We start from the raw sequence: 22818 nt of genomic DNA, 5'->3' as shown, positions 1-22818 counted from the left end.
GTGATTAAAAAAAGAAAAGTTAGAGGGTCAAAATGTGCACAGAAACTTGGGGATGTATTTTGGACTTATCTCCCTCTCCCTCCCTCTCATGTGCAGCCTCAGATTGTGGGACTTCCCTTCCTTCACTCCAATCAGAGGTCAGCTAGATTTGGGAAAACACTCATAACTCCCACATGTGTCTGTTCTGCTTCAGCCTCAGGCTGTTCGCAGCAGTCTGAGGGCGTTTTACGGGCCGCAGATCTGCATCCTGCTGCTCTGCTAATGAAACAGTTCCCTCACTGGATTTACTGCAGCTTGAAGCAGCTCCAAACGGAAGAGCTAGTACGCTAACGTTGCCTGGCAACAACAAAAACAGCAAGAAGTGTTGAGAAGTGTGAAGAGGGAAGTAGTGATGCATTAGATTATAAGAGTGAATAAAAATGTCCTCAATAATGAGAAATACGTGTCAGTCAGGAGAGAAGTGATGAGATAATTAAGAGGGAAATGCACTGGACATGACTCGATCGACAGTTTAGTTTCATAGGAAAATATTCTTTATGTCTGTAAACATTTAACACCTGCATCCTCCCAGAAATGACAAACTGTCTGCTCTCAAGTGTAAGACTCATTATGTGGAAATATATGACCCTTCAGTAAAACATCTGGGATGAGCAAAGTCAAACATGTAAAGTGTTCTTCCTGATGTTAAAAACCACTGAACCACAAGGGAGAAACAAAAGTGACAGAGGAGAGAGTTATTAACTCACAGCCACTTTACAGGAAATGTGATTTACAAGCTTTTTAAAGTTTTGCTGGTGCAAAAAGATGCTAACTATGATCCTACAGCCGGCGCAAGTAAGAAAATAAGTAAGCAGCAGTTACATAAAGTATTAGAACACCACTCTACAACAGGTGCCCCTGAGGGATTGCATTAAAAAGTAAAGGACAACTAAAATTATAGGTCTTTAAGGATTTCTGACTTGAGATCTACGTCTATAAGACATTTCTTTTAAAGTTTAAAACATAAAGCTTCGAGGTCAAAACCACCTTAACTTTCAGACCTGGATCAGCTTCAACCTCAACGGAGGACCTGTAGTGACACAGGGACGTAGGAGCTTTGAGATGTCGGTGGATATCCGACCACACAGCGCTCTCATCAGTCATCACAAGACTCTTGAACTGAAGCCCGAATTTCACGTGGAGTTAATTTAAATAAATCCTGACAAGTTTCACAGAGACTTTTAGAAAAAGCTGTTTTGCACAAACATGCTGCAAGGTGGTTAAAAGTCAAATGACTGTAAAAGTTCGTAGAGGGTAATTTAATTGTTTGACATTTTCAAAACTTTCTTTTAGATTGATTTATGTACTTTTTGGACATTTTGGGGCATAAATGTGATGTATAATTGGATATCATCTGTGTAGAAGACTACTGATCTGTGCAAGCTAAAGCATATACTATTCAACAGAGGGGAACAAGAATAGAGCCTTGTGGTACACCATACAACTACCTCACAGATGAGGATGAATCATAAGCAACAGCATTGTATAACAAATTTTGGCTGCTCACAAAAAACAGCTGAAAATTAGCATATTTTAGTATCAAGCTGTTATGGTACTAAATAGCATTATTCTTTTGTTTGATTGTCTGTGTTTTAATAAATACTGTATATACTTTCAAAACTTAAAACCTGCCCAGCAGTACGCACGTACAAGAAAACAAAGTGGGACCAGACTATAACCTTGTGGCACACCACAAGTCAAACTCAAAGATGATAATGCATGATCAACATTGTGTTACAAACTTTTGACTAGATATTTAGCTCCACAAGAGCTAATGAATTGCTCTTTGTATTGTTATACTTTTTTCTTATTTCTATTAATTATATAAAGAGTAAAATCTTGATAGAAAGGAAGTTTGATCTTGCTTAAGTATTTTCATTGTTTGTGAAATCTAACAATAATTGATATTTTACCCCTTTTACACCTGGGATTAAAATGCAATCTGAGTCTCGATCCATCACCTGAAGTCTTTGAGAGATTCTGTAATTTGTTGGGTTTGACTCACCTGTATCACAGTTGGGTCCGGTCATCCCCTCCTCACACTGGCTGCAGTCTGGTCCGGTGAACCCACGGCGGCAGACACACCTCCCTTTGACGCACCTTCCTTTGTTGTTGCAGTTATTTGGACAACCTTTGGCGGCGCAGTCCGGCCCTGCAAAGCCCACGTCACAAACACACTTCCCATTCACGCATTTCCCGCGTTTGCTGCAGTTGTTTGGACAAGCTTTCTCAGAGCAGTCTTCACCTCTGAATCCATCGTTACAAACACACTGTCCATTAACACAGCGCCCCCTGTTGTTGCAGTTTCCTGGGCAGGATTTCTCAGAGCAGTCTTCACCGGTGAATCCATCATCGCAAACACACTGTCCATTAACACAGCGCCCCCTGTTGTTGCAGTTTCCTGGGCAGGAGATGTCAGAGCAGTCTTCTCCGGTGAATCCATCATCACAAACACACTGTCCATTAACACAGCGCCCCCTGTTGTTGCAGTTTCCTGGGCAGGATTTCTCAGAGCAGTCTTCACCTGTGAATCCATCGTTACAAACACACTGTCCATTAACACAGCGCCCCCTGTTGTTGCAGTTTCCTGGGCAGGAGTTCTCAGAGCAGTCTTCACCTGTGAATCCATCATCACAAACACACTGTCCATTAACACAGCGCCCCCTGTTGTTGCAGTTTCCTGGGCAGGAGTTCTCAGAGCAGTCTTCACCTGTGAATCCATCATCACAAACACACTGTCCATTAACACAGCGCCCCCTGTTGTTGCAGTTTCCTGGGCAGGAGTTCTCAGAGCAGTCTTCACCTGTGAATCCATCATTGCAAACACACTGTCCATTAACACAGCGCCCCCTGTTGTTGCAGTTTCCTGGGCAGGAGTTCTCAGAGCAGTCTTCACCTGTGAATCCATCATTGCAAACACACTGTCCATTAACACAGCGCCCCCTGTTGTTGCAGTTTCCTGGGCAGGAGTTCTCAGAGCAGTCTTCACCCGTGAATCCATCATTGCAAACACACTGTCCATTAACACAGCGCCCCCTGTTGTTGCAGTTTCCTGGGCAGGAGGTCTCAGAGCAGTCTTCGCCGGTGAAGCCGCTGTCACACACACATTTACCATCAACACACCGTCCGCGGTCATAGCAGTCATTAGGGCAGATTATTTCCGAGCAATCCGGCCCGCCGTATCCCTCATCGCAAACGCACTCTCCGTCTATACAGCGCCCCTTGTTGTTGCAGTTTCCAGGACAGGCAGTCTCAGAGCAGTCTGCACCGGTGAAGCCGCTGTTGCATACACATTTACCGTTCACACACCTACCATGGTTGTTGCAGTTATCCGGACAGGCCTTTTTGGAGCAATCTCGTCCGGTGAATCCACGATTACAGACGCACTGTCCATTAACACAGCGCCCCCTGTTTTTGCAATTTCCAGGACAGGATTCATCTGAGCAACTGGGGCCGGTGAAGCCGCTGTCGCACACACACTGTCCGTTGACACAGCGCCCCCTGTTGTTACAGTTGTCGGGGCAACCTTCCTGCGAGCAGTCGGGACCTGTAAAACCAGGGTCGCACACACACTGACCGTTCACACACTGTCCCTTGTCGTTGCAGTTTCCGGGACAGTTGGACGCGCTGCAGTCCGGCCCACTGAAACCAGGGAAGCAGACGCACATGCCGTCATCGCAGCGACCCTGATCACTGCACTCGTTGGGACACTGGCCAACGTCTGGTTTGATGAGGCAACCTGCACCTGAAGCACAGGGAGGGGGAAGGTGGAAGACACGGATGAGATCTTAATAAGAAAATGTTTAATACTTTGTGATTTATAATTTATACTGGCCATTCTTGGGCTCTTAACTCCAATTTATGTGTGTCGTATGATGTAGTTTCAATATTTACCTCTGTGTTAAATGAAATATGGTGATTACTGAGGATACAGTGGAATAAATGCACAAATAAAAAGGTACTATCAAAATTCTGTGATACATTTGTACGATTTAAAGATATTATCTGCAAGGTTACACATCTTTAAAGTATTCTATTTAAGATATCTCTGTAAACATACAAGATTGAACCCTTAAAAGTCCAATATCTGGATACTCACCTGTTAATATTCTTTAACTTTTATCCTTTAAAGATCTTTTTATCTGATCTTTATACATATCGAGTGCATTGCTGAGCCTGTACGTAACAAAAAAAATCTTTACTTTGGCTTAGATATCTGTTTCATACCCTAAAAACTTTTAAACAAGGGCCTGTTGTCAGAGTTACAGTTTGCTGAAAAGCCGATGATGTCATTGGACAGAGCTGCGATCTTTGTGAAATAAAAATGTGGTACTCTTCTAAAGAAATAAGTTGCAGAAATCATATGTGGATAATAACATTTTAAGCATCTGTGACGGATCAGATCTCTGCAAACGTTATTGACATGTGAAGGATCCATGAACTTGTAAACAGTTGGATCATTCTGGAAAACGATCTCTTTGTCCCGTGTTAAGTGTTCTTTTGCATCATTTGGCCTTTCTGAGACGCTCCATGCGGAAAGTGTCTGTTTTCTTTTTGAACTTCTGTCACATCTGTTCGGTACCAGATGGACCAAATGGATATGGTTTAACTTCCTGGCATTAGAGAGATCATGGCAGTGATCAAAGGTAATCTTCAACAGACTTTTTCTTTGTGTTGCATGTGGCCTAGTCCTTTAGGTTAGAAAGAAACAAACAGAAATTATAAACACAAAGGAACATAAGGGGACCACGACTTTGATGGTCTTACATCTACAGTAACTAAAAACAAAGTGTCTGAATCCTTGTGAGAGAGTCAAGAAGGTCCATGTGGAGGAGTTTTTGTTGTTTTCAGTGCAACCTTACTCTGATTCTGTCTATTTTTAAAGCTTATATAGTTAAAATGTAAAGTTTATCCTGAGGCTGGTGGTCAGGACAAGGAAAGTTAAGCCTTCAACAAAAACAATCCTCACATATTTAGTGGCCATGAAATTTTCTGCTTTGCTCTAGACGACCAGAACCTCCACCAGGGCTGCCATGGTAGGTTTATTTTGCTGCAGTATGATCACTAAAGTTTGTTTGATACACGCCTTACACAAAATACTTTTCTTTCATTGTCCTGCTTTGGTATTTGGGGGGTGGGACGGTGGGAGGTGGAGCTCTAATCTTCTATAATTGAAGTAAAATGCTCTAATTATGGGAGGAGGGTGGAGGGGGGCTGCACGGGGCAGGGAGGAGGTCGAGACTGAGATCACACTGGGCAGAGAGCTGAACACACACACACACACACACACACACACACACACACACACACACACACACACACACACACACACTGCAGAGTTAGCTCATACTTTGAGCTCTGCCAGTTTATAACGTGATCACTTCTGAGGTCGGCTCCATTTTTACAGAGGATGTGAGCGATGGACGTAAATAAAAAAGGAATAATTTGACTGACAGGAACTGGGCTTCACTGCAATTTACAAATAAAGGTTTATTCCTGCATTCTTTAACCTGAGACATTTTTTTTAACATAATTTGTGGTCTAAATGACAAATAGGTAGAAAAGTTTTAGAATTGTTCCAGTAGATTGCTTCAGGTGGCTGCAACATAATCCTCGACGGATCAAAGGTCGTCCACTAAAAGTTCTTGTTGTTTCCACTGACAGGCTCAGATTGTTATTCTCAGTGTGTGACAACATGACAGAAAGGATCCCTACAGAGATAGACCTTTTTGTTACAGAGGAAGATGATTTTTTAAAGCAGAAACAGCCGTTAACATCTCTCTCTTCAAAGCCACCAAACTCCATTGACAAAACCATCAATTTTACCTCACAAAACACGAGAGCCGCAGATCTACCACTGCTTTGATCTGTTGGTTTGTTTGTGTTATTTTGTGTTACTCAATGTTGTGTTGGATCAGAACAAATCATTGCACACAGCAAAGTCACACAATAACGGCAGCAGTAGACCAGCAACTCCCATGTTCTGCCATGTAAAAGTACCGTTTTTGTCAATGGAGTCTGGTGGCTTTGCAGAGAGCGATGTAACGTTTGTTTGTGGTTAAAAAAAAAGGCCTATCTCTGTAGGGATCCTTTCTGTCATGTTGTCACACAATTAGAATAACAATCTGAGCCTGTCAGTGGGAACAACAAGAACTTTTAGTGGACGCACTTTGATCAGGAGCATTTGTCCACGAAGTTTACGTTGCAGTCATTGCAGCCTGTTTCATTAAAGCAATCCGAAGGAGTCATTGCAGATATTTCTCTATACTGAATACTATTAAGTAAACAGTGAGAGACAGTTGAGTTTACTCTTCTTTTCCTGTCAGTCTTTCATCTGTGTTCGCTCTTTGATGTTGTCGATATCCTTGTTTTTGTCATGAGTTCGCCTCTTTCTGGTTTGTGTTTGTGTACTTTGAGGAAAAATGAGGATGGCGGGAACACAAACTCAACTCTGCTCTTCATAAAAATATAATTGTTAAAAGTATCAACATACTTGATAGATTTGTCATTTGTAGGCGTGTGTGCGAAGGATGAGTCAGTCAGCTACAGGCCGAGCGGTGAAGCCATATGAAGTCATGTGATTGGCTGAGACAAAGGCATGTGCACGTGATTGGGCAGATTATCAATGAGAGTCACAGCAGAGAGACGGATGATGAGATGTGAAGAGAAAGAGCCAGAGCCGCCATGTTCTGATCCGTTTTATAATTATAAAAGGGAACAAACTTCGCTGAGTCACTTCGTGAGTCATGTTCAGACACAGTGTGACAGCAGGGACTGTGCCTCGGCCAAGTCAAAGCATCAGCTCTGGACAGAAAAAGAAATGGCACTCATGTCTTTAATTTTCTTCCTGTTTTAAACGACTATGAAAATCATCACATCGGGAGGAATTTGATTATTGTTTGTTTCCAGTGATCATGTGACCTTTGGAGTTTAGCACCCTGAGAGGTTTCCCTGAAATGATTCCTAAACATCTTCTTTGACTTAATGCTAACATGCTAACAATGATGCTACATGCAGTACATGCTGGTATTAAACAGAACATTTTTATGACGTTCGGTGTCTTAGTTTAGCATTTTGCATGTTAGCATCTGGTTATTACTGGTTCAGAGGTTGTAACAATAAGACAATAACAATAAAAACAACAATAAGAATACGGAAGCCCTACAGTTATTGGCCCACAGGTGACAGTCTTCTGATATCAGTCCTGCTGATGTTGCCACACAGTCTCCAAGACAGTAGGAGGGGCCTGATAAGCACTAATCACACAGTATAGCTAAGGCTTATGGGAACATCATTAGCTTTGCAGGTATTTGGTCATAGACCGGAGTCTAGCACAATTTCTGGGCGGTGGTCAGGATCACCAAAGTTGTTTGATTAACTCTGAGGGAAACACGAACGCTGAGCCAAATTCATCCAAGATTAGTTGAGATTTTTCACTCAAGCTAAACTGCCAAAAGTCATGTGATCATCATCGTCAGGGGAAAACATCCTTTGGGGACCAGGACCGGTGAAGTAAGTGTAAAGATGATTTCTGCTTATAAAACTAACTTTAACTTTTCTGTTTCCCCAGAAGTCTCAAGAGAAAGTTTACGGATTTGAACCAGCGACCTTTATGTTAAAAACACACTCTGACCCCCTGTGACTCCCGTTAATGTGTTTGTGTTGTCACGTTAAGAGGTCTTGTTTGCAGGTTTTGACCGACATGAATTCAGCTCTAATGACAAACTGCAGGGCGGAGAGGGGACTTTTCATTGCAAACAACCCGGTGTTTATGCAGCACATGTTGCTGTAATCACATGGCGAGCAGCAAAGTAACAACACCAAACACAGATGTGTCACTGCAGAAAGTAAATAGAGTAAAACCATTAATAGCAGCACCCAGTAGACTGTGTTCTTCTTGTTTGTTATGTTCGTAATACCAAATAAACTCTGTTCATATGAGGAGACGTGTGTTTGTATTTGTTGTCACGGTACAGCACATGGCTGACAGGGACCGTCTTTACACACAGGGACCGTCTTTACACACAGGGACAGTCTTTACACACAGGGACCGTCTTTACACACAGGGACCGTCTTTACACACAGGGACAGTCTTTACACACAGGGACCGTCTTTACTCACAGGGACAGTCTTTACACACAGGGACCGTCTTTACTCACAGGGACAGTCTTTACACACAGGGACAGTCTTTACACACAGGGACCGTCTTTACTCACAGGGACCGTCTTTACTCACAGGGACCGTCTTTACACACAGGGACCGTCTTTACACACAGGGACCGTCTTTACTCACAGGGACCGTCTTTACTCACAGGGACAGTCTTTACACACAGGGACAGTCTTTACTCACAGGGACCGTCTTTACTCACAGGGACAGTCTTTACACACAGGGACCGTCTTTACTCACAGGGACAGTCTTTACACACAGGGACAGTCTTTACACACAGGGACAGTCTTTACTCACAGGGACAGTCTTTACTCACAGGGACAGTCTTTACTCACAGGGACAGTCTTTACACACAGGGACCGTCTTTACTCACAGGGACAGTCTTTACACACAGGGACCGTCTTTACTCACAGGGACAGTCTTTACACACAGGGACCGTCTTTACACACAGGGACAGTCTTTACACACAGGGACCGTCTTTACTCACAGGGACAGTCTTTACACACAGGGACCGTCTTTACACACAGGGACAGTCTTTACTCACAGGGACAGTCTTTACTCACAGGGACAGTCTTTACACACAGGGACTGCTTTACTCACAGGGACAGTCTTTACTCACAGGGACAGTCTTTACTCACAGGGACCGTCTTTACTCACAGGGACGACCTTTACTCACAGGGACCGTCTTTACTCACAGGGACAGTCTTTACTCACAGGGACAGTCTTTACACACAGGGACCGTCTTTACTCACAGGGACCGTCTTTACTCACAGGGACCGTCTTTACTCACAGGGACAGTCTTTACTCACAGGGACCGTCTTTACTCACAGGGACCGTCTTTACTCACAGGGACGACCTTTACTCACAGGGACCGTCTTTACTCACAGGGACAGTCTTTACACACAGGGACAGTCTTTACTCACAGGGACAGTCTTTACACACAGGGACAGTCTTTACTCACAGGGACCGTCTTTACTCACAGGGACAGTCTTTACACAGAGGGACAGTCTTTACTCACAGGGACGACCTTTACTCACAGGGACAGTCTTTACACACAGGGACCGTCTTTACTCACAGGGACGACCTTTACTCACAGGGACCGTCTTTACTCACAGGGACAGTCTTTACACAGAGGGACAGTCTTTACACACAGGGACTGTCTTTACTCACAGGGACAGTCTTTACACACAGGGACAGTCTTTACTCACAGGGACCGTCTTTACTCACAGGGACAGTCTTTACACAGAGGGACCGTCTTTACTCACAGGGACGACCTTTACTCACAGGGACCGTCTTTACTCACAGGGACAGTCTTTACTCACAGGGACGACCTTTACTCACAGGGACCGTCTTTACACACAGGGACAGTCTTTACTCACAGGGACGACCTTTACTCACAGGGACAGTCTTTACACACAGGGACCGTCTTTACTCACAGGGACCGTCTTTACTCACAGGGACAGTCTTTACTCACAGGGACCGTCTTTACTCACAGGGACAGTCTTTACTCACAGGGACCGTCTTTACTCACAGGGACAGTCTTTACACAGGGACAGTCTTTACTCACAGGGACCGTCTTTACTCACAGGGACAGTCTTTACACACAGGGACAGTCTTTACTCACAGGGACAGTCTTTACTCACAGGGACCGTCTTTACTCACAGGGACAGTCTTTACACAGGGACAGTCTTTACACACAGGGACAGTCTTTACACACAGGGACCGTCTTTACTCACAGGGACAGTCTTTACACAGGGACAGTCTTTACACACAGGGACAGTCTTTACACACAGGGACAACGGGTTCTGACACTGGCAGAGACAGTCACGCAGCCGTGCAGCAAGATGAGTAGAAGACAGACGTGGGGGAGCGACGAGGAAATAGACCAAATAATTTCACAAATGTTTGTCGAAACGCACAAGAACACGGAGGTGCTCAAATTGATCAGTGAAAAACTGACGGAGAGTGGAAATGATCAAATTGTGGAACAGTGTCGGTTAAAAGTAAAAAAAACTCCAAACATTAAAGTCCGTGATCGAGTTGAGTGTGATTGAGGAGTGTGTTCTCTCTCTGTTTACTGCAGGGAGTTCATAACGTGGAAATTCTGACCAATCAGAGAGCAGTTTCCTCAGGCATCAAAACGATGTCCGCTGGTAAAAGCCGCCGTGTGAACACAAACCAAACTTTAGGCAAAACGCGATTTTGTAACAATCTGGTCTTTGATCAAACTAACGGACTTTAGGTGTGAAAGCGCCCTAAATTGCCCGTAGGTGTGAATGGTTGTCTGTCTCTGTGTGTCAGCCCTGTGACTGACAGGCGACCTGTCCAGATGTAACCCCGCCTCTCGCCCAATGACAGCTGGGACAGGCTCCAGCATCATCATGAGCGGAGCTGCAGAATAAACTGATAATCCTCTGTAGCTTCATTGTCATTATTATTATGAAGTCATTTATTATAGTCTGTTAAATCTTTGTTGCTTTAGTGTGGAACATCTAAAGTCAGAGAGCAACCAGCTGTGTTTACCTTTGCTCTCCTTGGAGGTGCAGCAGCCTCCCTCAGCTCCTCCACATTTCTCCCTGAGGGCTGACACCTCCCTCTCCAGCCTCTCCAGACGCTCCCGCAGGGCAGCGAAGTCCCCCTCACATCCACAAGACCCGGACCCCGAACCAGAACCCGACGGAACCAGTTTGATCTTATGGGTCAGGACCAGAGGGGAGCCGGGGGTCAGGTCGATTTCTTTACCTGAGAAAGGCACAAACTGAATTACAACTATAACTATGTGGAGATGAACCTTAGATGTTGTAGCTCTGTCTTTTCTCTGCAGGTTTTACCTCCCTGGCTGACATCAGATGAATCCCCCTGAGTACTGCAGCCCTCTGAGATCACCACCTGCAACAACGACAGTGACAGACATCAACCTTTTGTGTTTGCACATTATAAGATTTACGTGCTCATTGCAAGGCAGAACATGTCTCCTGTATATGCAGCTTAGAAGGTGCCAATTGTGTCTCGTGTTTAAAAGGTGAATTCATCACGTTCTTGATAAAAACTGCTCCTCTCTTCCCGCTGTGCCCATTTCAGGGGAAACTTCCAGGTGAAAAAATGTAACTTTTATGACTTTACTAAATCCTTTCACCCAGGGGCCCAAACCCCCGGTCCGCTGGTCGCTTGGTACTGTGCCGTGAAACCCAATAGGTGTCATTACAAACATACGCGGCGTCAGAACCGTCGCGTGGGTTCTGTCAAGTGTGCAACCACACAGGGCCTCGCGCCTCTAAAGACACTTCAAAAGTCGCCCGATTCAGATGGAAAAACCGCGGACCTGGCAACCCTGGCTTCGCATCCCATGAAACTTTGATCATTAAGCCTGACGCCGCTCTAAAGCTCTGTGCTTATCAGTGAAATATATGAACTACACAGCATACGGGCATATGACGTGCTGTGGAGACCAAGTTTATTCTTTAACTGTGCGCAGAAATACGGACGGATCGTGACGTTATTGATTCCAGTATGAGCATCAAAACACACACAGGTCTGCGTCATATCTGCTCCTCTCCTCACGTCTGTCTCCTCCCCGCGCTCATGATAACTCTGATAAACTATGCGTGGATCACCTCCGGCTCATCTCACAGCGTGTGAAGACGTATTTTATGCTTTATAAAGTGTTTTCACAGATATACGGGACCGATCACGACCCTATTGAGCCAGGGGCAGAGCCTGAGAAACACACACAGATCGGTGTCCTCACTGCGCTGCATGATTATAAACTGCTCACTGCTGGATCACATGATAAATTCAGATAAACTGCTAGGATCACACTTTGGATCATCGGTCTCTGACCCGCGCCGTCCCTCTCGTCGGCTCGTCCCGTATTACAAAGTTAGATGCAGTCTGCTCACTGAATAAATACAGACACGATCTGTCTGTGTTTCCGCGTGTGTGACCGTGATTTACGCGCATGCATGTCAATGAGCAGCTGATTCCCAAAGATCAGGAAGAATACCTAAAACTTTCCTCAAGATATTGATTTGCTGCCAAACTACCCCCCAGTCCGTCAAACATATTATTGCTACTGTCTGGTCCGTGCAGTGAAAAAGGTTGGGGACCCCTGCTTTAACTCTCTGACAACGCACCGAGGGGGTTCACTACGAAGCAGCTTGTTCTTTCCGTAATCCTGTTTGTTCACAGATGAGACTTAATGCCTTTCTCTCTGCTCATAACAATGGGAATATCTCTAAAACACAAAACTGTACGGAGTTCAAATCACTTCTGGAGGGCTGAGAAATGTTTTGTTTGTGTTTCTTCAGTCAGAATTATTTAGTACCAACATGTTTTATGATCTGAGGAAAAATGAAAAATAAGCCAGCAGTCGATCTCCCACAAACACCCACCCAATGACTCACCTTGATGGAGTCCTGCTTGGTGTCCCTGGGTGTGCTTTGACCTCTGACCTCTAACTCCTGGGAGGTTAATGGGGTCAGGAGGGCGGGCGAGGCCAAGAGGAGGACGAGGAGGAGGGAGGGAGACATCGCCGGGGTCAGACCGGGAGAAAATCCTCCTCAGGTTGTTTGGGAAAAGAAGGGAAGGTATAAAAAAGAGGCTGGACCTGCGGCTCGCTCAGGAAATCTGTGCTGATGATGTTTGTTGAACTTGTTGATCAGATTATCAGACTTCAGGTCTCCGTCAGGTCGTTTCTCCTCCTGTCTCTCCGTCGGGGATTTTCTCCCTGGAACGACGACAGAAACACACATTTAGAGCCGTCTTTAAGTGAGCTCAGCAGACTCCAGCTCGCTCACAATTAGCAGAAATGGGGCCATTAGCTGTTTACGGGCCTGTCAGTGTAGCGTGTCGGCCAATAAAACACAGCGGAAAAAGTAACTTGTTCTGAGAGAGTAAGAAGCTCTCCTGCAGCCAGTTCTCTGAGGCTGCCACCTCACGTGTTGGTGGCACATGAGTCAGACTGAAACTGAACGTTTGGACTGTAATTGGTTAAATTTTCGATCATTTCCAGGAGTTATGAATTTAATGAAATTGATCTTCATGTCTTATTGGTTTGGCTACGTTAGGCCGCTCTGGTTCTGATTGGTTTGGATTTTCCCTACAGGGCCAAAATTGAGCTCAATAGAAGTTTGTTTGTTTTAAATGTAAATTAGATGAAGCAACTTTTTACAGTCAACATCTGTTTGTCTGTCTCTGATTTGTGTTCCCATTTCATGTTATTGCAACTAATATTAGTAACAAAGTATACATGCATGGCCCTCATCAAAAACAGAGTAACACAGTGCTTTACATAAACACACAGGACACAATGAGGGTGATTCAGGTATTTCTAAATCTGGTCCTGTTTCTGTAACAGAATTTGGGGTTTAAAGTTATAATCTCGAAGATCTCAGTGTTGTTCTCTTTGGTGGCACCTTATGTTGATAAACTGTAATTACAGGAGCACACTTCCCAGATATCCAGACAGTGCTGCGTGTGTGACGTCCACGGTCGGCTCCGGTTGTAACTCTTGATTTTCCTGGCTGACGGTCGCTTTCCTTTTCAGACTGTTTGCTTCATCTGAGCGTCGAGTTTGTTTCTTCTTCTTTGGATTTTCACTTCTTGTTGAAGTTGTATCTGTAGTCATCCATCTTTTCTTTGTTTGTTCAGCCATAGTAGATTACTGTTTGCTCGCAACACTTGCAGAGAGCGGAAAAGCAGCCGCTTAGCTCCGCCTACCCTCTCTGGCAGACCAACCACTGCTGGCTGATGGGAAACGCGTCACTAACTGGGCGCCGCTTGTGATTTCAAACACCCAGTCCATAATAATACTATATACTGCAGATGCAAAGGCTTTCATCAGTGGGCCGTAGGCTCAGTCATTGTGTTACCTCATTCGGAGATTTAACAGACATTTATTTTCATGAAAATCTTCAAGATTATTACTTTAAATGACTAATTAAAAAGGTACAAAATGTTTTGGGGTAGTTGAGGTTGATTTCTTCTGGCAGCAGCCTTTAAATGGGCTGTAATGGCTGCATCATAATCCTTGATGGGTCAAAGGTCGTCCACTAAAAGTTCTTGTTGTTTCCACTGACAGGCTCAGATTGTTATTCTAAGTGTGTGACAACATGACAGAAAGGATCCCTACAGAGATAAACAGACGTTTCATCACTCTCTGCAAACACACCAGACTCCATTGACAAAAAGAGTCATTTACCTCCCAGAACACAGGAGTTTCTGGTCGACCTCTGCCTCGTTCTGTTTGTTTATTTGTGTTATTGTGGGACTTTGGCGTTTTAAATGTTTAGCTCTGATGAAACACAAAATTTGTGTAACAAACAAACAAAGTGGTAAACAGGAAACTCCAGCTTTCTACGAGGTAAAATTTGGTTTTGTCTGGTGTGTTTGCAGAGAGCGATGTAACGTCTGTGTGTGGTTAAAACAATCATCTTCCTCTGTAACACAAAGGTCTATCTCTGTAGGGATCCTTTCTGTCATGTTGTCACACACTTAGAATAACAACCTGAGTCTGTCAGTGGAAACAACAAGCATTCGATTTGGTGAATTCACCTGAAAGGATTACATGCAGCCATTACAGCCTGTTTCACTGCTGCAGCCTGAAGCAGTCTGCATGGCTGCTCATGCTACTACTAACTGTAACTGAACTCTTCAGGCATGTTTTAAAAAAGGCTTTGATTCATTTTATGCAGTATGTGTGGATATAGTTGAATTTGTTTTACTGTGAAGGTCAAAAGAAAACCCACACAGAATAAACTGATGAATTACAACAGTTGGAATAACATAGTTCTCCCCTGACATTTGCCTCCTGCACACACACAGAAGCTGAGAGAATCCACAAGTATGAGTCAAACCCTAAACGATCTAACCACTGTGTCTCCCCGAAGAGATTTATAACCAAAGCTGGTTAAAGCGGACAGATCTGCTGTGTAACCTGCTTCCAGCTGTAGGTTTGAATGCAGAATCCAGCTGCTCCGAGCTCCACATCCACAGCATCACGTCATCCAGGCTGCTGCTGGAGACGCGCGCGAGCTGACTTTCCTCCCTAATAACCACATTAAACATCTACATCTTCCTAATAGAAACAATCTGAATCAATGGATGAATTCCCACATCTGGACCCGGCTTCTATTAACCATCGTCTCCTTCTATTTTCTCTGTTGCTAATTTGACCCGACCCGACACAAACAGGGTTCAGCATCTGCAGTTTAATGGACATCTTAGTCTAGACCTCGGCCAGTTAGCGAAGCTTCTCTGTGACCTCAGTGGGAACAATTAGCTTGTAAATACCTGCCGCTCACAGCTGTTCCAGCTGCTCCGGCTGGACCTCTCAGGGGACACATGAGGGCAATAGAAGGTCCCTGAATGCAGCATAATGACTGTGCACCTTGACTTTCTCTCTGCTGCTGCTTCCCTCCTGTTCACACTGCATGCAGCGTTCACAAGTTAAAACAAACTCTTGCTAAGGGCTCGTTCAGACACAAACTTGGCTCCAGTTGATGCTGTGAAAGGACTCAAAGTGACACCAGCAGGTCTTCAGATCACTGCTGCACTTATGCACAGTGCAGTTAAGCAGCTGTATTTAGTCTCTTTCTTGAGGTGTTAAGCCGTGTTTTGATTGAATCGTAAATCAAACCTGTTTCATTTCACATTTCCTGAAATAACAGGTGTGTCTGCACCTGGCGCGTTGCTACTTAAATGCCAGAATGAAGCCATTTAGCTGAACACATACAGGTCACTGATGAAGGATTCTGATGCTCAGATTTCAGTTATATCTGCACGTGTTCCCACCACAGGAGAAACGACAGGGGCACGGCGACGTAACTTCTTTGATTAGTTCATTCTTGAGACACGGCGACAGGATCGGTCAGGATATGACATCATAATGTTCAGAGATGGAGAAACAAAAGCTCGTTGTCTCTCCTATCCCTCCGTCCCAACTCCATTTGACTCTGATTTAGAAATTAAGTATAAAAAAAAACACACATGGGGCGCTGGTTTAGCTTAGCGGTTAAACCACAGGAGGCCCAGTCCTCGATGCAGCAGCCCTGGATCAGACTCACACCCTCGGCCTGTCTCGCGTGTCATCCCTCCTGTCCTGCCTCCGACACTATCCACTGTCCTCTTTGTCAATAGAACATGAAAGGTCAAAAAAATAATCTTAAAAAAACCCCCACTGATATTTAAGCGAGGAGTTGGAGCTCTAATTCTCCTCCCTTTTTGTGCAATAAGAATTGCAATTTGACGGTGCTTCTTACTATCCTAACACGCCCTTTCAATATCTGGAGAAGGTTGCACCGCTGACGTCAGACCTGGTTTGTGTTGATCAATGGGGAGGTTGTTTTCTGCAGCATCAAGTTAGCAGTGCACCAACAATGCGCCTGACCACACCTTGGTCATGCTTTGGACCGGGTGTAAGATAGGGCCAGCGCATTATTTGGTGCAGCAGGCTAAACTCACTTCTCTCTAACTCCACATCAACAGACTTCTAATATGTTGAAACTTTGAGTCTTCAGCCCCAACCGACTCTGACTCAAGTGACATCACTTGAGACACGAGAGGCTCTGTGCAATGTTATTGTTTGCATGTGTAAAATTTGTGTCACTTGAAGAAGAAGAACTTTATGTTGAATGAAGGTTTATTGTCCTTGGATGTAGCAGTTCAACTTCCGGAAAGCATCGTAAATCAAAGTTCACTGACTGTTTGTTTCTGCAGCTTTAAGCTCAGCGAGGGTAAACTCCTCGAGAAAGACAGCGCATCAATGCATCGATTGATTATCTGTGATGTGATGATTGACAGCCAGTCTATGTCTTCAGAAGTACCAGTGACGCACTCTCTGAACAGACGCTGTGAAATCCATCACCAGGACGGAGACTTTAACAGGCTGAGGTCACTCGGACGACTTTCAGAACTATGGAATCATTTTAAGGAGGAAAAACTCACAAACTTTGTGGTTTTCACATAAATTTGCATCGATTTCCATCTCATGTGCTGCCGCTTCAAATAACATTTCAACACCCACATGCAGGAGCCACCTGACACCTCGAAGTCAGCGAGGTTCAGTCACAAATCTGCACTTTCCACATCAAATGCAAATCATCCCACGAGCCCGTCATTACTTCTGTTCTACCTTAAACATCTGGAGAGCTGAACATCAAACCTCGTCAAACAGGCTGTAAAACGCCAACGTGGTCATTTAAGAAACAAATGATTCCTGCAACGATCTGAGTTATTCTGCTCTGTTTTTGTTTTCATTCAATCAGGCTGAAATAAGCTCATCCTGTTGGCAGATTTAGGATTACACTGTAATATATATATTGATAGCTGTATTGCAAAAGATCAATCACTTTTATGACTCAAAAAGGAAGAACTTTTTCATCAGCTGTGGTCCTGAAAGTATTTGAATTTTTTGGACATAAAAAATAGAAGATTAACTTCATGGTTGAAATATTGTATAAATTAGTGAATATCATTATTTTCACATATTTTAATGTAAATTTCATTTTCTAGATTAACAGATTTATTTACATTTTTGAAAATTTCATTAGAAATTTGCTTCATTTGATCCAAACAGCAGATCATTTAGTGAAGCATCACATCAGGCAAATACAAGACAAAAGGAAGTTCTGCAATAATTAACCAAGATAAAAAAATCATCATACATTCTTCATCAATAATTTGCACCTTAAATCCTCCAGATGCACATTGATGCAAAATCAACACCGTCATTGAAATAACTTTAGCACCTCTTCTGAAATTATGAATGAAAATGAATCAAAGACGAAACGTTTGAGAAGCTTGAGGAGCATCTTACCTGCTCAGAGCTGCAGGAGGACGTTCTCTCTCTCTCTCTCTCTCTCAGCAGGTCCACGAGTGTCTCTGCGTGTCTCTGATCTCTCTCTGACTGACCAGCAGCAGCAGACGGACAAGGAACGGACAGAGAGAAGGAGAGAGGGGAGGAGAGCTGTAAAATTTTCTCATACTTGAAGAATTTTTCCTCCCTCTCCTCTCTCCTCTCCTCCTCCTCTCCTCTCTCTGATGTAATTCTATGTGCTTTACAGGTCCCTCCTGGGCGGAGGATTTGCGATGGAAAACATCTGAATTTTTAGATGTTTTTTAGGGGAACGTCGGGGCCTGAAATCTTTAATGTGTTTTTAAGAGTCTCTGTCCTCTGCTGGAATCTTCATGACGTTAGAGAGACGCTCCTCTCTGCTCCTCCTCCTCCTCGTCTCTGATTGTTTTTGTTTGTTGCTCACGTGCTGATGCTGCTGACAGACCTGCTCTCCATTCAGACGGTGAAGCTGATCCAGGACCTGACATCACCCAGACAGAGACTTGTGCTGCCTTCAGTTGTTCTTCTCTTTGGTTCTGTGACATCAGCAAAAACAACTAATCTTTAGCAGAACAAAATAATAGAACGTGCACCAGCTGCATGCAGAGGGCCACAAATACGCTGTTATACTGAAACAATGATAAAGGGTTCCAAAAACAATTGTTGTTGTTGATCGTCCTGATAATTCATCATCATGGTCAACATGAACTCCACTGAAAAAACAAGTATCTTAAAGGTTTATTCCTTGTTGTCTTAGAGACAGAACTGACGGAGAGTCAGATTTATTTAAAAAGATACCCACAATGCACTCCAGCTCGAGTCACTAGCAAGCACAGATTCAGGTGTGATATGTTAGTAGCAGCTAACGTAGCCTCGAGCCTCGAGCCCATGACAGCTCTGACTCAAGTGACATCACTTGAGGACACCGCGAATTTAGACTTGTTTTACTTTGTGATACAGAACAAAAGGCTTTGTTTACACGTGGTATATACCTGCATCATGGGTGATCCATTCACAAGTAGACAGGTGTGATTACAGGTGTGACTGCTCCCAGGACTCATCGTGGAGGCATTGAGATTCGATCGCTCAGAGCCTATTCGAAGGTGGTCTCCGACTGCATAGGGTCAGTAATAGTGACTAATAGTGTTTAGCGCCCAAGTTGAAAAACTCATGGCCTGGATGATGCATATTTCTTATTGCTAACTTGACCGCACGGCCCTGCACAGAAGGATTCCTATTGGGTATTGAGTGCACATGAAACAAAACGTCCGATTTCCATTTGGACCTACGATTAAAAAAACATTGAGTTTGGTCTTTGCAAAGGAAATTAGGTGCTCGTTTATTTTGGGTATTGAGGTGTGAACATAAGTGGTCACTCATGATGCATTCTAACGCCAGGTGTGAACCGCAGCCCTGAGACTGTCCACTGATCAGATCACATAAGATGCAGATTAAAGCCAGAGTGCAACTACCACAGCGCTGTCCAGCAGTGGGATGCATCTACTGTTGGGATGGTCAGAGCATCAGGTGGTTATTCTCACAGTAACTAAAAACAGCTTCAACATGGCAAAGATGCGATGTGACAGTGATGTACTGGAGAATGTATGTATATACAAAATATCGTGTATAAAACTGGAAGCCAGAAGTAAAGAGTTCAGTCCAGTTCGGCAAATGTTCCTCTTTTGCAGAACATGGATAGAAGCTTGAAGCACTTTAACAAACTTTATCTGAACCTTGATCCCTGCAGGAGAAAATTAACTTTTATATAATTAAATATTCCTGACTAACATTAAAACCTACCTGCAGGAGGAACACATCACTCATGTCCACAGTCAGTAGTTTATCTGTTTGACCTCACGTGAACAGTCGAATCCTTCGTCTCGCCCCGACTCTTCTTCAAAGCTCCTCTGCTTGACCCCTGACCCCTGAACTCCTTTGATCGACAGACAGTTTTAACCTCACTCACGTTCAACAAGACAGAGAAGAACGTTTCTGCAGCCGATTCCCCGACTGAAAGTCAAAGAGGTGCATTTTGACACGAACACTTTGATGCAGATATTTTTCAACTTGCACAAATACTCAATCAACCGCTGTGTAATCTGTGTATGTGTATAACTTTCTGTGGTTTTGGAGTAAACACCTTTGACATTAAGTTTACAGGATGTGCACAAAGGAGCTGAGATGTTGGACTTCAGACCTGTTAGTTGTGGACTTCATCCAGTCAGGTTTATTAACCATCAACTTTACGACCTGACTCTAAACTCTGCGTGACCTCTGCCTCCTGACACGTCTGAATGGTTTGATTCCCAGTTTCACAACTCATTTCCTTTACATGCAGACGTTTTGATTAGAAATCTACTTTCAGATTCACTTAAAAATTTATGATAAATATTTGTATTCATTCTGCTTATGTGATTTGTTTCCAGGTGCATGTGTTCCACACTGTGACACACAGACTGCGGTGATTTCAGGCTCACTAATCAGAGGCTGAAGGCCAATCAAGTTTACTATCAGGTTTACTGCCGGCCCTAAAGCCTGTCAGACCTCCTCCAGGGTGAAAAAACCCTCACTGCTCCCCTGGGCGGCTCACAGCACAGAAGCTGGCACGCCACGCCGCATACTTCACTCACTGTGGATTTAATGCCTTTCACTAGGAACGATGTGTCCCACTTTTACGCTCTAAAAAAAACATATTAAACAACTTATGCTGTTTTCAATCTGTGTGTGGCATTTATGACCCCCACCCAAAAAACTTGTCTGTTTAAAAGTGATGTTTCTTTGAGGCCCAGATGTAGAGAGTAAGTTCAGAACATCCAACCAAAATGACTTAGAAGATTAAAATAAGAAGACATTAAAAAGACCCAAAGTGTAAAATATGTTCAGTCATGCTGCATCATTTGTTTCAAAACAGGTAAGAAACTTACAAAATAAAAGTGTATTCATTTAGCAGCTCTGACATCATACAAACAGGCTTTTGTCTTAAACCTGCATTCTTTCTAACGTCCAGCAGGGGGCACCTATGAGAAAATGCTCCTCCTCTCCTGATTGATTCCCTCAGTATACATGTTCCTAATGAGTTTATGGTCTCGATCTCTAGTCTTCTTCAACACAGAAGGGCGGGGCTACCTGTGATTGACAGGTTACTACAATGAGAAAAATGCCCTGTTCTGCGTTAAGTTGAACAAAGTGAAACTCTTAAGGAATTGGTTGTCCATTTTTTTGTCCGTGACTGTTTATGAACGCCTGAATGTTCGCTGGCCAAAATTAGCATCCCAATTAATATCCAAGTTTTGCTAAACAAGCTAGTGCTAGTGTTAGCCTTTAATTTGCAACTCAGTAACCCTTTGCTACTATCTAGCTCCACCCTCTTGTCCAAATATGGTCACTTCTGGCCCCAAAAAGAAACAAGATGGCGACGACCAAATATATAACTTTAAAATAATATTCATGTTTGTATGAATATTTAGTTTAAAGCCTGTTTTTTAGCTAGCCAAAATTAGCAATGCTATTGACATCAGTTTCCTTGAATTACAGACGTACGCTGCTTTCCACGATAGCATTAGCATCAGCTGATAACTTAGCATTTGCTAACCTCTCACTCCTCTCCAGCTCCACCCCTTGTCCAAATATGGTCACTACTTCTGGCTATAAAAATACAAGACGGCAAGGTCAAAATGCCAAACTCGAGACTTCAAAACGTTCATAAAGCTACAAGAGATGTCCCTGTGTCCACGTCCACATGAGTCTGACACATATGAAGACCTATCTGTGTCTCTGGGAGGATTCCTGTATCACCTCCGGCCTTGTGTGTGTCAGACTGCAGAGATAATCACCTTAACCACTTTCTTTAACTACCACACTCAGAAGCCTTTAGTCTGCCCCTGCAGACTCATCAACAGGACTTTCACAGTCTCGATGGGAGCCCTGAAATGCCTCAGAAACCAGGACCACATGCATGATGAAGCGAGGGCTAATTGCACCATATGCCATTCTGAACCGAGCCAAGATGAGTCTGTGGGAGCGAGAAAACAGAGCGGGGGTTTGGCTGGAAAATAACGAGAGCATGGATCTTGTAAAGCTGGAAATGGCTAATTGAAGTCGACACCTACATCTTGATTTTCTGTCAATAACTCTGACAGTTTGTGCTTGACCAGGAAACCGTTTCCAATGTGGGTAATTTATTATTTTTGTCCTGTAAACTTTCAGGCAGTTTTTGATCCACAAATCTCTCTGGTTTCACTCAAACTTCAGGCTGAACGTGGCCCTCTGAATGATGATTAACCTGCAGATTATAATAAGTCACATTACAAGATTGTGAACATGAGCAGTGTTTGATGGTTGTAGCTTGTTGAGTTGATATTTAATGTATGTAAAAAATAACCTGCGCAGGTGTGAGAAGTCAAAAGTATAATACTGCCCTTTGAAATTCTTGTGTTTACATTTTGCCATGACGCTAAACACACGTATTAATATGACTTTTTGTGTTTGTGTGTGTGTTCTGTCTGTGTTTTCTTTCTGTGTGAATTATGCCGACATGTTTGCAGAAAATTCTGGAACGCCTAAACATCCCCTCTGTTTCCTCACATTAGGAATAATCTTTTCCTGTGCAGAGTACCCGCTACTTAGCTTGTCAGACTGCTGGAATTGAACCAGCGCTCCCAATGCTCCGCTCTTCCCTTCTCCAAGTAGACTGCACTTAGTGCGGGCTGACAAATGGCCCTCTGGAGATTTAGAGGAGCTTTTTTGCTGCAATAATGATTCATCATAGTCCCTGAATTCAA

The 22818-nt window shown here is 43.8% G+C and overlaps 1 protein-coding gene across 1 annotated transcript in view; it reads right to left on the bottom strand.

Moving 5' to 3' along the window:
• LOC138609193 (tenascin-like) overlaps positions 1-12796 on the bottom strand; it is a 38251-nt gene extending 25455 nt beyond the window's left edge. The window contains exons 1-4 of the mRNA XM_069681831.1: positions 12609-12796; positions 11037-11094; positions 10729-10947; positions 2045-3784 (exon numbers count right to left, since the gene is read on the bottom strand). Of these exons, the coding sequence (XP_069537932.1) occupies positions 2045-3784; positions 10729-10947; positions 11037-11094; positions 12609-12734 (2143 nt within the window). The 5' untranslated portion in view covers positions 12735-12796. The remainder of the gene's footprint in view (positions 1-2044; positions 3785-10728; positions 10948-11036; positions 11095-12608) is intronic.
• Positions 12797-22818: the final 10022 nt, after the last annotated feature.

Source organism: Semicossyphus pulcher, unplaced genomic scaffold (genome assembly GCF_022749685.1).
Source record: "Semicossyphus pulcher isolate SPU_LCO1_2020_fin unplaced genomic scaffold, fSemPul1.0.p SCAF_5, whole genome shotgun sequence".
NCBI lineage: Eukaryota > Metazoa > Chordata > Actinopteri > Labriformes > Labridae > Semicossyphus > Semicossyphus pulcher.
This window is presented reverse-complemented; position numbering and strand designations above follow the sequence as displayed.